General features: G+C 48.9%; 1 protein-coding gene across 8 annotated transcripts in view; it reads left to right on the top strand.

The window, feature by feature from the left end:
* The first annotated feature begins 3,084 nt into the window (after positions 1–3,084).
* CFAP65 (cilia and flagella associated protein 65) overlaps positions 3,085–15,216 on the top strand; it is a 31,954-nt gene continuing 19,822 nt past the window's right edge. Inside the window, exons 1-13 of one of the 8 annotated variants that reach the window (XM_085066749.1) lie at positions 3,085–3,192; positions 3,738–3,806; positions 4,112–4,266; positions 4,953–5,055; positions 6,494–6,660; positions 7,772–7,971; positions 8,644–8,789; positions 9,828–10,050; positions 10,371–10,636; positions 11,827–12,027; positions 12,449–12,811; positions 13,545–13,682; positions 14,575–14,820. In XM_085066749.1, coding sequence (XP_084922875.1) covers positions 3,738–3,806; positions 4,112–4,266; positions 4,953–5,055; positions 6,494–6,660; positions 7,772–7,971; positions 8,644–8,789; positions 9,828–10,050; positions 10,371–10,636; positions 11,827–12,027; positions 12,449–12,811; positions 13,545–13,682; positions 14,575–14,820 — 2,277 coding nt within the window. In that variant the 5' untranslated portion in view covers positions 3,085–3,192. Of the gene's footprint in view, positions 3,193–3,737; positions 3,807–4,111; positions 4,267–4,952; positions 5,056–6,493; positions 6,661–7,771; positions 7,972–8,643; positions 8,790–9,827; positions 10,051–10,370; positions 10,637–11,826; positions 12,028–12,448; positions 12,812–13,544; positions 13,683–14,574; positions 14,821–15,216 lie in introns of those variants that run through there. The other 7 variants (XM_085066756.1, XM_085066750.1, XM_085066748.1 and 4 more) reach the window with 7 other exon arrangements.

Below are 15,216 nucleotides of genomic sequence, written 5' to 3' on the forward strand. Positions count from 1 at the left end.
TGCCTGTGCTTTTCCTTAGGAGATGGGAGGCCCTGCCCCCCTCCTGCTACTGTGCTGTCCTACCAAGTCCCTGGGGAAAAAGGTGGGGAAAGCAAACTTGCACAGCTGGCAACCTGTTGGCACAGCTGGAAGAGAGAGACCCTGGACCCTTCTTTGACTGCACTGCCACTTCCCTGGAGATCTGACAGTGCCAGGAGCAGCATATCCCAGTGTGGTGCCAGCTTGTCCTTCCCCCTGGTGGCACGAAGAGCCAGGAAGGATGCCCAGGTTGCATGCCAGACTGCCTTGTGTCTTCCTACACCAGTAGCATCCCTGGTAAATGCGCTTTGCAGACCAAAAAGAATCCCAGGGTCTGCACTTTGCAGGGCAAAACTGTACTGTGAAGCAAAGCTGGTGCTGTTTTCCATGCTGCAATTAGCTGCCATGCTGCCTGGTTGCACTGGGGTGGCATTTCCTCAAATAAGGGAGGGGGTAAGGAAGTAGGAAAGTGCTCAGGCTGTAAAGGCTCAGTGCTGTGGTGAACTCCCCTTTTTGCATGGTGATGCTTAACCTCTCTGAGCTCCTTTCTGGGTTTGTTTCATGATGCTCTTGGGATGTTGCTCACTCTAACCGGGCTCAAATCAACCCTTGGTAGCAGGATGACAACCGACACCCTCTACCACTTCTGTAGAAGCACTGAGGTTAAGCACTAATGCCCATAAGTAAGCAGGCAGCCCTTGTCCTCACAGGATGCTAGAGGGTCCTGGAAAGCCCTATAGATCTCCCATGTTTCCTGTGCACTTACTGGGTCTCTCCTTGAGGTGCTGAGATTACCATGAAGGCAGAGGGGCCAGCCTGAGGAGGCAGCCTTGCATCACCTCTCCAGTGCATGTAGGGCTGCAGGAGTGGGGCAGGCTGGGCTGGGCTGGGGTGACCCATTCCTAGACAGACCATGATGTCCCTCCTGTCCTTTCCTCTCCTTGTTTCTACCTGAGAATGGCAGGGAGGGCTGTCTGCCCTGGGATTTGTAGTGGGGGTGGGAATTGCTGAAGGGCAAGAGCTCCTGTGGAATCCTGGGTCACCTCTTGCAGACCGTCAGTGATGGAAGGGAGAGGTGAGCATTGGTGGGGGACTGTCACACATTGCAAGGCTGGGAAAAGTCTGTCAGTGGCTGGGGGGCAGTACCCTGGGCAGGGGGACACATGTGATGTTCTTGGGACAGAGGGGTGGTCAGGGGAAGCAGGTGACGGGAGAGAGGAGCATGGGGACGGGTGGATGGACAGATGAATGGATGGATGGATGGATGATGGTCCTGTGTGGGGTGACAGTGACCCACAGTGGCTGCTGGCAGCTCAGCAGCTTCCCCCTGGGTGCATGACATCCTCACTGCCCAGGTTCCCTCTCCCCAGGCAGTCCATCTGAAGGCGTGGGAGGGTCCTGCTGCCAATGCAGGTGTCCAGACCCCTGGAATTGCCCAGTGGGGTCCTCTGGTTCTAGGGAGGCTGCTGCCCTTGCACCAAGGTGGGTAGATATGAGCCAGGGTAGGAGCCAGTAGCCTGTGATGGTTGCTGTAACATGGGGCAGGAGAGAAAAAAATGTGGGGTGGGGGGGGAAAAATACAAGGAAAGGAAGAGGAAGAGATGGGGAAGCATGAAGAGAAGGTACCCAATTCCCTGCCATTGCTGCATGAGGAGCAGGAGACACGCCTTGCTCCAGGACAGTTGTGCCAGCTCCCAGCAAGAACACGGGACTGGGCACAGAGATGCTGGCACCCACCAGACCATGGCTGCAGGAGCATCAGGGCCAAAGATACCTATCACCTGATGTGCAAACTGGTTCAGCAGGAGACCACAGAGAGTACCACACACTAGAGCTGGGCACACGGGAGCAGGGCTGAAATGCGGGGACATTAATGGTGGAGGAAGAGAGGAAAAGGCAAGAAGGAAAGCAACAAAAGTGCCAGGAAGGAGGAGGGGAGATGAAGGCATGTCACAAGCTTAAAACGTTCACCTTGATGGGCCGTGACAGGTTTAATTTCCAGAGTACAATCATTAAAGTGATGGATGGGAGGCGTTCATCTCGCGCCTGGTGCACTCGAGCCCACTGTGGCTGCACAAAGGTTTGTTTTGTTGCTGTTATTTATGAGGCTGTTTCTGGAGGAGCCAGGCACTCGTCCAGAGCTGGGGGGACAGAGGAGGGGATGCAATTGATGCTGGAAGAGTTAGGGTGCTGATTTACAGCTGGGCTGCTTAGCAGGATGACTCATTTGTAAACATTGACAAATGCCATTAAAGCTTCGTCTCCTTCCTTCCTCTGCTCTGGCACCCTCACTGTGCTGTAGAATGTGGCCAGCCCTGCTCTCCACCATACTACCTGTGCACCCTGGAGGGGCTATCCATCCCTCCCCACCGGGAAAATGAGGGATCTGCTTCCTTGAGGGTCATCCAGGGCACGGGGAAGATGTAGGACTGTCCCATGGTGGTGGTAGTGCCCCATGACAATGATGTCTGGTGGACTCGTGCAGCCAGGGCTACCCTCCCTCCGTGCCTTTGCTGGCCTCGGCACCACAACTTCTTTCAGCAATGATCACAACTTGTTACTTGTGTCACCAGTGCTGCAAGGAGCTTAGGGTGACCTGGCCACATTAAGGTGTCACTCCATCCCTATGATAGCACTCTCCAGCCTGCTGCAGCCCGTGACCCCTTGCCACACCGCAATCCCCACACTGTCCTCACCCATCCATCCCGTGCACCTAGCACTTCATGCCCCCCCTCTGCTGACAGCTTTACACTGTCTCCCTTCCCGGCACTCATCCTCAACACCGCTCTCCTCTCGCTCTCCCCTGCATCCCCTCCCTCTTCCATCCGCCCTCCTCCATCTCCTTGCCCCTGAACTTCCCATCTCCCCTCGCTCTCCGTCTCATTCCTGCACCCCTGAGAACTCCCCACCGACCTCCTTCACCGCTCCCCGTTCCCCTGACCCCCACCAGCCCGCGGCCTCCCCCAGCCCCACTCCTGCTCCATCTCCCCCGCCCTGCGCGGGTCTCCGCCGCCCCCTGCCGGCCGCCGCTGCCCGCGCGAATTGGCCCGAGGCGGCCGCCGTCGTCACTCCGGGAGCCGCTGCGTCTGGTCTCCATGGCAACGCGGGCCGGCCCGCACGGCGCTGAGCGGCCGGGACCGGGCCGGGACCGCACCGAGGTGCCACGGGCTCCCGGTGCTTTAGGGAACCGGGCTGGGCTCGAGGGAGCCTGACTGGTCCCGGGGACGATGGTGACCCGGGGCCCGGGGTCCTGCTCGGCTCCGGGAGGAGCAGGGTTATGATGGAGCGGGCCGTGCCCCGGGGAGCTGGGCAGGCGCTCGCTGCAGGGAGCAGGGTCCTGCCACAGTCATCCGTACGGAGCTCGAGGGGGCCGGGCCGGGCCGGGCTACAAGGCACAGCTTTGCTGTACTGGGCTCTGTGAGCCGGTAGTGGGCAGGGCAGGGCTGTGCTATCCAGCGCCAAGGAGAGTCTTTCCACAGGGGCTGGGCTGGGAGTCATGACCCCCGGGTCGTGGGGACAACGGCGATCTGTGGAGAGGGCTGCACTCAGCTGCAAAATGGGGACACAACGGGGACTGCTCCCCTGCGGGGAGGGGGTTCAGTGCCACCATGAGCCTGAGAAGGGGGCGTTGGGTCTCTGGGAGTGCCCAGCTCTTAGTGGCAAACGCTTTCTGGGTGCAGGAGCAACACGCGAGAGGACATTTTTGTCTTGTTTCTCAGATGCTTGCTAAGATGCATGGCGAGTCCCCAAACTCTGACTCTTCTCGGAAGAGTGGCTATGACAGGAAGGTGAGCGGAGGAGCAAATGGTGCTACTGACATGGGAAGATTGGCAGGCGGGGAGAGGAGAGAAACAAAACCAAAAAAGTTTATCCTTTGCTTCCCTCGTTCATCACACCGTTTAGTATCTGCTGTTTGGGCTGTGGCCAGGAGGTGTCCCCTCTGTACTCCTGGAGCAGGGCTTTTGTTGTCTGCTGGAGTTTTGCTCGTGGCGTGGCTCCTCTCATCTTTTGCCAGAGTCAGAAACTTTTAGCGTAGAGAAATGGCTGTTTGAGTGATTTCTCTTCCCTCCCTCCCAAAATACTACTCCCTAAGGTACCTGCAAGAGAGGCAAAGAAGAAGAAAGGCGTATTCTGGGGCATTGAGGTGCCTGAAACACTCAGCTGGCGTGACTGGGAAGTTGGAAAAGAGATGATTAAACACCTGACCTTGAAAAATGTTCATGGGAAAGCCCAGAAGCTGAATTACAGGTGCGTGGGAAGTTTGTTTGTTCTTTGTGCTCCTCACGCTCTCGCTGCATCTTCACTCCTCCTGCTGTATCAGTCACATCAGCACCTTTTCTCAGATTCACCTTCCCTCTCTGCCCTTGAGTGCTGTGCTGGAAACAATGTGTGCACTCTTACATTGCAGGACAGAAACCTGCTAATTCAGAAACAGCCCTTGTTCCTGGCAGAAGTGTGTTAAATGAAATGCCTTGTTTTAAATTCTGTTTTGCTGATACTTCTGTCTGTGAGGCATTTCCAGTCTAGTGAGATTTTAATTGTGGATGTATGCCAGCCAGTCACTAGTGTGACCTAAAACCATTGCTCCCGGAGTCCCTCTGGATGTTGAGCCATTCCAGCAGTCCCTGTGACCCTCCCTGCTCTGAAACTCAAATGTGTCTGCCCTATGTATTTTGCTCATACTGCATGGCCTGAAAACATAAAATATTGTTCAAGGCAGGGGTAGGTACTTAGAGCTGGCAATGAGTTTTCAGGACACCTGGGTTCTGTCCCTCTTTCTACTACTTTGCTGCCAAAGTACTCTTGGGGTCCAGTATGTAAAGTGCTTCTAAATTATGGGGTCTGGAGGTGTTTGTTATTTATTCTCTTTCCTGCTGTCTCACTTAAACTGCATGCCCTCAGACAAAATCTCTTGTTTTGATTTTGTTATCTAGAGCTCCTTCCACGCCATTCTTCTTCACTGTTTTCCCGCAGCCGATTACACTGTGCCCTGGTATGTCCTTAACTCTGCCCATCGTTTTTCGGCCCAGTGAAAAGGTAAAGCAGCTACATCACAACTGCTCTCAGTGCTCAGGCTGTGTTCTGGGGGAGGGCAGTGGGCTTCCACCTCTTGTGTCCTTTCTGATTTGTTTTCTCTTGAATGCATTAGTCCTTGGGCAAATTCTATCATAGGTAGAGTGGGCAGAATGACCTTCTTGTTCTTTCCACATCTTCATTACCTAAGGGAGCTCTAATCCCTGACTTCTCTGCAGAGTTTACCAGTAGTTATGAGAGAAATCCTCACAAAAAGTATTCACAGTTTTTCATGTACTACTTCTAGCTTTCAACTCAATAAGATGAAGTGCTTAAACTGTCCAAACCTGGTTTGATCCCAAGAAAAGTCATCTGGGTGGTTTCAGTGCAGAACCTTGGGTTGAGTGAATAATTTCGTGCTTTCCTACAGGAGATCCCAAAGCTGCTACATTCGAGGACTACAGGTTTTCTATAAAGGGATATGTCAGGGGCCTCCCTTGTTTTGGATGGAGTGGGTTTCTTTAAGCTTTATTTTAAACAGCAATGATTCTTTTTATCCAGACCGTTTTCTTGGTATTCAGGTTATTTGTAGTGTCTGTCTTGGCTCTGAGTGTTGATCTCTGGCTCTTGTCGAGAGCTGTATGTCTTTGATGTGTATCTCTGTCCTAGCCATAGAGTATGGTCATTGGACAGATTCCCAGTACCCTGCTCTCTTAGTATCATGATTTTCTGATGACTGTTCAGTGTTCCCTTTATGAAATAAGCTGCTGGCCTGGTTCCATTTTCAGTGAATAGTTTGTCTGCAACACATCAATACCTAAAGCAGGAGGCTGCCTTTCTTAGAGAGAGCAAGGACTGTGTGTGCTGCAGTGCCCAAGGTCTCGCCTTACCTGTATAAGTGTTACTCAGGAGGAGTGACAAATGACAAGCATAGAAAGCATATATCTTTCAATTCTTTTTATCTTAGCTGGTTAGCAGATGTCCTGGGGCTATTTGTACACAGTGTTGTCAATGCTGCATCTTTAAGTTGTGTGTTATCTGCTTGGATCTCTAGCTGACAAAGCATTTAATCAAAGATTAATACTTCCATGCTTGTGGAGCTCTAAGAAAGGTTGCACATGCTTCAGTTCAGCTGAATTGGGATCTTGGAAATACTGAAAGAAATCCATCTGCATTGAAACAAATCAGGTGAAACTAATGTGGCCTTCAACTGCTCTCCCTGAGGGTGCTTGTGTGTTCCCTGACAAAGGAGTATGCCTGAGTACCTTCCACACTGCCTGCCTTTTCTGAGTGATTCATATGCTCTCTGTCCTGTACAGAGGCCTCCACTGGTGCCTCTGAAGCCAGCATTTTTTTCCCCAGCACTTGCAGAGGTGAAGGTGACAGGTATTGATGGGTGGAGCTGCAGTACCTGCAAGGTGGAATACATCTAACTGCTGTCTCCCCTTGCTTTTTTGTGCAGAGGGAATATGAAGACAGCATCTTCTTTACGAAAGCTGATGGTGAGTTCTCTGTTACCCTGCGTGCTGTGCTTCCACACTTCCGTCTGTCCATCCCAGAAGCTGTCCAGTTGCCTGTCTGTGCTGTCCACAACATTACGGAGACAACGTTCCCTGTGTGCAACGTTGGGTGAGTGAGAGGTGGCTGAGCAGACTCTCCTTCTGTTTAGTCAGGTATTTTGAGTCCACTTTCTTGTACTCTCTAATGAATGCAGCTCATTCCAGTGGCTATTAGATCTGCTGGCTGCCTTAACAGGAGGCAAAGCTCTGCCTTCCGTAAGGTCTTGGCAGAAAAGACAGCAGAATGGTGGTACAGGTCACTGTAGGCACATCTTGGCATCTCACATCTCTTTGTTGCCAGCATATGCTGAGAACCATTCATGCACAGGAACTAGGTGGGGACAAGCACAGTGTCCCACTGAGAGCATTCCGCATTCACAGGAGAGGCCTGGGCTTCTGTTTAGCTAAAGACAACCTGCCCAGCATGAATAGGGAGAGATATGCTACCAGCTGGAAACATTTTAGTCAGTTAGGAGCAAAGATGCTCCCAGTTATCAAGGTTTGTCTTATTTTAATGAGGGAAGGACAGTACTGTAAGAAAGGAATGCAGTGAAGTTCCCAGGCAAGGAGGAGGTGTACTTCCAACCAAGTGATTTCAACCATTTCGAGTGTTTCACTCTCCACTTGGAGAAATAATTTGTACCAACTGAGAGGTCCATGGTGTTGGAGGATATGGAATCCAAGCAACACACAGCTTGGATTAATAAAATAGAAAAAGCTGATGGCATATCATGTTCTTTGCAGAAACCAAACAAGCAAAGGGGGTTCTGGAAACTTAAATGAGGTATTAGGGAAATGGCTCAATCCTCTCTTCTCACTTGAGCATATAACAGAGGAGCAAATGTTCATTTGGAATTAAGTAGCTGCAAATTTAGATACAGGAAAAGCAAATACTTAATTCTGGAGCTGATTTGCTTGCTATCACATTTATGGCCATTAATAAAGTTCTTAGATGTAATAACTAAGATTCATTAAAATGTGAACAGAGCATTTGCAGAGACTAGAGACAAATTTCTTCCCAGCATCACATATTTGTCCAGATGCATTAGGGATTCTGCCATTCAGCACCGGTTGCTTCACATCCTAACTGAATAACCTATTGGGAAAGGCCCATCCTATGCATGATTGCACAGGCAGCAGATTATTCATTCTTCTGCTTAAAACGTGTCTCCATATCCTAGTGATCTTGTTACCGTCTTTTTCTGGGAGACACCAAGCCCTTTCATCATGATTCCTGCTGTTGGCACGCTGAACCCAGGTGCCGAGTGCATGGTCAAGGTGACCTTCAAGCCCGAGGTGGCTGGGGTGCATGATGAAGAAGCAACATGCTGGTTTGGAGGTGAAGAGAAACAAAAGAGGACAATCCAGCTAAAAGGCATGGGTAAGTTTTCTTGCATTAAACAGTCAAATAAATGTGTATTACCCCTAAATCTGGAATAGCATTCCACAGGGATATATGGAGAGCCTGCACTCTGGGGCTCTGCCACATTTGGCTCAACCCAGTGATGAGCAAGTGAAGTCCATGGCTTGAAAGTGGCCTGTGAAATTCTTTAACGTACTTTTGCCAATTTGGAACTGTTATCTGAAGAGACAGAGGGTCCAATATGCCCTTTGGCATGCTTTGGCCAAAACAGCATTTCCAAGGCCTATTTAAGCTGACAAAGGGAAAGAAATGAGTTCACTGGAAAAAACCTCCACAAACTCCTGGCTTTGCCTGCACTCAGTGTATCTTGTCTGTCCCTGCTAGACAGAGAAGCAGAGGGAAATTTCTAAAGCTTTTTGGATGCAAGCTAAAATAAACAGTGATTTCATTATCAAGTCCTTGCCTGAAGTGACTTGTATGGCCACTGACAAACAAAAAATGTGAATCTGAGTTAAGTAAATTAGGGCTGGAAGGGAGCTTATTTGGTTCAAAGCAGGGCCAACTTCAAAGGCAAATTCAACTTCAGAGTTATCGGAGGTTCTTCAGAGGCTTGTCCAGTTGAGTGTTGAATATCCAAGAATGGAGGTTCTGCCTGTCTTTCCTAATCCAGGATACTATTCTCTTTAACAGCCAAATACCCCTGCTTGTATGTGAGCGTGACAGGAAAGGAGTATGAAGGTGTAAAACCCGGAAAGTTTCGGGATGTGCTGTCTTTTGGATCAGTACCAGTGGGGACAACTGTGGAGAAGCGTGTAGAAATCTTCAACATGTCTGTGGTACGTGGAGAGGGAGATTGACTTCTTGTGAAAAGCTGGCATGCTGACATGTTTCTCTGGGATATGTATTCTTGTGTATCTCATTTAATGCTGTGAAAATAACCTAAGTGTGAATGTGAATGAAGCAGAGATGATGAGCCTTCCCCTACCAACTGTGCCGTTCATTCTTTCCTCCCAGCTACAGTGTTGGCAACTTAGCCATTTGCAGCATGATTTTGCAGTTTCCCCCTGCTTCCCCCTGTGCTTGGTCCAGATCATGCAGCCACCATGTCCTTTGCATCCTGCAGCCCTCCTGCTCACTCTGGAGAAGCCCATCAGTCCTGTGTGGCAGTTGTGTCAGTCTCAAATTGGTGTGTGTCTGTCCCAGGCAGCTGATGGATTTTCCACTGTCCTCTGTTACCTGTGCCAGCTCAGCCCATCCCAACCTCCTAAGTGATGGATGTACTCAGAGACTGCTGGCATGGATGACAGCAGTGCTGATTCCTCTACAGGCCCTGCAGCTTGGGAGTGGAAAAGACACACACATTTGTTATACTGCTATTATTCACACTGCAGGTGCACTCAGCATCACCAGGAAAGGATCAAGACATTTTTTAAAGTGTCTTGAGGAAGGTGTCAGAGCACCAGCTTTGCTCTTATTTGAAAAGAAGATCCCTAGACAAGATGGAGCTGTGGATGGAGGGAAATAATTGCCTGCCTGTTCCCCTGGTCACAGCAGTCAATTAAGCTACTTTGGCCCCTGGGAACACCTTGAGCCATCTTTCCCTCTACCATGAGGGGCACTCCAACCCCAGAGATCAGTGGTTTTTCTGCATCCTGACGATTCCTGAGCATATTGTGGGAGCTTGCTGCCACCAGTTCTCCATCAGAACAAGGTGGCATAGATTTGCTGCACTGTGATTCTGTGGTGGCCTTGGTGTTCTTCATGGTGTTCAGCACTGCTGAAAACTACAGTTCTTACCCGATTGGTGTCCTGCACTCAGAGCCATCCTGGCTCATGTTGGCTCCTTTGTTAACCTATCTCATTTCTACTTGTAGGTTGATGCACCATGTCAGATAGAACGAGCAACAGATCCTCTGGTTCGTGATTATGTTTTCTACTGTAATGTGTCCTATGGTGTTGTCCCTGCCAAAGGGAAGCTGGTCTTGTACATATGGTTTCAGCCTCAAACAGTAGGAGAGCACAGTACTGACTATTTCACTATCACATCTGCTGGATACCACCTGGAGACGGTTCTGAAGGTGGTTGGCTCATGTAAAGGTACCAAAGCCCTTCCTATTTCTCTCTGTCAGCTTTTTACCACTGGAGGGAAAAGGTTAGTGCTTGGGGAAGGACTAGGGACTGTCATAGCCTGCAGTCACAGACTGTCCTCCTGCTGGGATCCTGGCTGTCCCTGCTGTACAGTTTGGGATTTATATTTGCTTTACTGTTTTAAGTGAATGGCTGCTTGCTAGGACTAGTGGGTTTGCTGATGAGCTGAATCTGGTTTGGGAAGATCAGTTAAGTGCAGCAGTGCCTTGTGATATGTCAGAAGAAACAGCTATAAGAGGTCCAGGATCTTATCTTGCATGTTGTGCTAGGTCCTTCCGTGTCCCTGCACCAGTATTCTGTGAACTTTGACTGGATCAATGTTGGAGAAAGTTTGATGCAGACACTGAAAATCAGCAACATGTCAGATGTCCCGGCCTATTATCAGTTTGATATTGATGGCAAAGCGAGTGTCTTCTCCTTGGATCGCCCCTGTGGAGTCTTGGAGGGCACAACAACACTAACCCTGAAAGTGACCTTTCGACCTACTCACCCACTGAATTATCACCGCAGAGTCGTGTGCCTTGTCCACTACCAGGTATGGGAGGCAAAGGGTTTCATTGCTGTGATACTTTAGAGGCATATTCCAGTGTAGCCCAATAGGACTGGCTTGTCTCAGTAGCCCCTGAAAGTCTCTTCCCACTGCATTTTCATTGATACCTATAATAGAATCATTAAGATTGGAAAAGGCCTGTAAGATCATTGAATCCAACCATTAACCCAGCAGTGCCAAGTCCACCACTAACCATGTCCCCAAGTTCCACATCTACATGTCTTTTAAATCCCTCCAGGGATGCAGATTCAATTACATCCCTGGGCAGCCTGACAGTGCTTGACAATCATTTTGGTGAAGAAATTTTTCCCATTATTCAATCTAATCACTCCCCATGAACATCTTGAGATAGTTTCCTGTTGTCTTATTACTTCTTACCTGGGACACCAACCTGCACCTGGCTACAACCTCCTTTCAGGTGGTTGTAGAGAGCAATAAAATTCCCCCTGAGCCTTTTGTTTTTCCAGGCTAAACACCCCCAACTCCCTCTGCCATTCCTCATAAGACTTGTGCTGCAGACCCCTTACCAGCTTCATTGCCCTTCTCTGGAAATGCTCCAGCCCCTCAATGTTTTTCTTGTACTGAGAGACCCAAAACTGAACATAGTATTCAAGGCATGGTCTCACAAGTGCTGAGTACAGGGGGACAATTGCTGCCCTAGTCCTGGTGGCCACCCTATTCTTGATACAAGCCAAGATGCCCTTGGCCTTCTTGGCCACCTGGGCACATGCTGGCTCTTGTTCAGCTGCTGTCAGCCATCACCCACAGGTCCTTTCCTGATGAGCAGCTTTCCAACCACTCTGCCCCAAACTTGTAATGCTGCCTGGGATTATTGTGACCCAAGTGCAGGACCTGGACTCTTGTTGAGCAGAATCCCCATGGTGCAGGTTCCTATCAGGAATAGGATGTGGACAGTCAGTAATGCCTATGGATAGGGTGAGGTGCATCCTCTGTAGCTCTTGTCCATTTAGGTCTCTCTCTTAAGCTGCACAGCTGTGCACTGAGTGCCTTCAATTTTCACTCCAGTGTCAAGAAAGTTCTTGTGTCACATCACGACATAAAGTAAATTACAGTTTCCCAGGCATGGTTTTGGAAGTGAGATACTGGTATGGTATAAATCTTAAAGCAATCACAGAACAGTTTATTTCTTAGTATCCTGTCTTGTGTTTTCCCAGGAACCCATGTATGTGGACTTTTTTGGTACCTGCCATTCAGAAACAGCTAAGCCAGCCACACTTCATGAAAGACACCTCTCCTGGTACCGAACCAATATGGTGAGGGGACTGACCTTCTACCCCCCTGATATCCTGAGTGGGATGCTGAAGGATGGGAAGTTGCAGATGGATGAAAAGGGAGCCCTCATGCTGCCCCCTGAGGTATGAGCTGCCCTCCCTGGAATCTAAGACACTCCCAGCTGCTCTCTGTATATGCTGGGCATCTGTTGTACAGAAGGTGTACCTAGAAGGGCTTGCAGGTGCCAGACAGATTTCTTTAGTATTTCTGCTGTTGATGTTCCCGGCACACACCACCACTATCTTCGTCAGCTGGATTTTACCCCAACTCAGCCAGTAATCTGCTTTCTAGCTTTAGCTCAATCACAGGGTCATCTTTTGCTTCATGTAGTTTCAGACTGAGGCTTACGAACAGGAGCCTCCTTGAAGCCTAGGCTTTGAGCTGTCCTGGCAACTGTTACTGAAGTGCACCTTGCATGCCCTCTTGCTCGTGAAGGCCATCAGTGCCTGGTGTATCCCACAGGCACACTTTCCCTGCTCACACTGAGATGTTTCCATCCTGTAGATTACTCAGGACGAGCTGCCCAAGGAATACATTGAACCCAGTGCCATGACTGAATATTTCTGCGATGGTGTAAGCAGCGACCTGGCCTTGTTTCCTATTCATGTTAGTGTCAGTCCCAGGGAGTATGATTTTGGATTCTGCAGGCCACCTCAGGCAGCACAACCTCTTCCTCTCTGTGTGACCAACCACACCAAAGGAAGTATCATTGTTGCCTGGACTCCAAGCCATGGCAGTGCCTTCGAAGTGCACCCTGAAATCTGTGATGTGCCACCTTTGAAGTCTTCGACCTTCCATGTCTATTGCAAGCCCACTCAGTTCAACAGTCTCTATGCAGCAGAGCTGGAAGGTTTTGCTGTTTACAAGGTTAGTAGGAATTACTAAAACCAGACATGACCTAGCAAGCAACTGTTTGCAGAATAAAGTCCTTTGGGGCGGTTAAAATTTAATTTAAACCCTTAATTATGAATTTGACAAACTAGCACCTCTATTAACTCTTTTGGCCACTGCTTTGATACACTGTTAGGTTAAAGTTTCTCCTTCATCTATGTCCTGGCAAAGAAATGAGAGAAACAAGTCACAGCTCATGCACGTGGACAGGTGCACTTCCTCTTACCCCCAGGAAACATGAAGCATGGTACACCTCACTGAAGGAGGAATTACTATGAATTATTGCACTCACTATTAGTGTATATGTGAGCCTGCACAAGAATGGTTATTGTGGCCTGGGTGATGGGCAATAACTTGGTCTTTGTGTCTGGCCCTCCACTAGTAAAGCTGCTGGGGTCACTGTCACTCTTCTCCCAAGTGAGGTGGGATTAATGTTACATGAATCTGCAGTTATAGGAGATTTAGCACCTAGAAATGTCCTGGTAAGAGAAACTTATCACTTGCAAGTCTCTGTTTCTCAGCTGGCACTGGTCAGTCCTTCTTCCCTGAAAATGTCAATTCCTTAGTCCCAGGGATGTCATTGAATAAGCAGCTGCTTGAGATAGTATGTGCAGTTGGTCCCTTCCAACTCAGACTAATCTGTGATTCTGTGAAGGCTCCTTGCCAGTCTCTTCCTGCACACACTGTGCTGTCACTTGTGTGTCTGCAGGTGATGAGACACTACACCAACATTGAGACTGATGCCACCATCTGTCCATCATGGTGCCTGACTGTGAAGCTGAGAGCACACACATTTGAAGCAGAAATGGAGCACTTCATTCCACAGTACAGCCTTGATGTCCCCAAGGTGTGTAACATATTGACCTTTGGATCTTTGCAGAGACACTCAGTCTTTGACTGAACTCTTTACTTTTTCTCCCATTGCACTGAGATATGTCTTTGGTGGTTTCTGATGGTGTGGAAGCTCCTGCTTGGGTACAAAAGTAGGATGCTGTTTCTCCTGCATTAGCTTTCCAGCCTCCACCATGTCAGGCTGCACTGACCATCTCATTAGCTCTGAGACAAAAGCTGTTGGGATTTCCTTCCTTTCTGTTTAAGTGGACACAGGGTGTTTAAGTGGAAAAAGGGTGTTTAGTCCCCTCCTAGGAGCCTCAAAAACTCTGCATGCACTTAGGTAAACACAGAATTCTCACTTATGAAAGAGAAGTGGTTGTAAGATAGAGGGGAAGGTTCTCTCACTCTTCCTGCTGTTTCTGTTGCACAATAAGGTATTTCTCCTATGAGGTAAAGTGAGATCTGATCCTAGAAAGTAAGAGTAGTATTGAGAACCTCTTATAAAATCTCCTGAGCTAATCTAGGCCATGTGCCTTTATCTGATATGCATGAAGTGGAGCAAATTCTAGCCTGCTGGAATTCTTCATCCAGGATGCCACTATCCATGCAGAAACTGCAGGCACCAGCAAGCAGCTCACTTACTGGATGGGTATAAAGCATTGCATAATGGAAAATAGCTTCACTAATCCCACGAACCTAAGAGGGCCACGGTAGGAAGGGAAAAGACCATAATTTTTATACCATTGAGTGATTTAATTTCTTTTCTTGAAAAGAAGCAGTTGGAAAGTTCTCCATAGACTAGGGATAGTGCTTATTGGAACCTGGAATTGAATAAAGTGAAATTTTTTTCTTTAAGCTGGTTTTTAAACCCAGTGAGAACAACCCCTCTTGCTTGTCTCCACCAGGCTTTTCCTCCTGTGGTTTGTGACACTGATACCTACTGCAGCATGCGGCTGTCCAACATGGGCACCTCTTTGATAACTTTCAGTGTGAACCAAACTGCCTGTCCCTCTGTTTTGGTCAAGCCCAGATCAGGACACATCATTCCAGGAGGCCACCAGATTTTCTTTCTCTCCACTCACCCAGTTAACACAGTCTGGCAGCAGCATGTCCTGCCTTTGCAGCTGAACTCTTATCCTGCATATACCAAGGTAAGGAGAGGGAAGTGGAAGATGGTGAGCAAAGTTTTTTCCCTTGTAGTCTTCCCTTTTCACAATGACTTGCACTGTGATGCTTATTATACCTCCTGATGATGAGTTTGGATTTTTCCCTCTGGAAATAGGAATGAAAGAATATTTTCAATATTTGATATGGGGTCATCATTGCACAAAGAAGGTCTTTGTGGTGCCAAACGTCCTGGACCCCTCGTTCCTTGCATTTCCATCTCTTGGAATACACTGGATTATGCTAATGGCCCTACTTGACAGCACAGCCTAAAGCCCTTGCCCTCCTCATTAAGACTGAGTTTGTTCTTGCTTCTCTCTTGGAGGGAGCACCATCTTTGCAAGGTCCCTCCAGAGATAGCTGAGACTAACTTTTGTCTGTTA

The sequence above is a fragment of the Lichenostomus cassidix genome, chromosome 7 (genome assembly GCF_008360975.1).
Source record: "Lichenostomus cassidix isolate B80296 chromosome 7, HeHo_3.0, whole genome shotgun sequence".
Taxonomy (NCBI): domain Eukaryota; kingdom Metazoa; phylum Chordata; class Aves; order Passeriformes; family Meliphagidae; genus Lichenostomus; species Lichenostomus cassidix.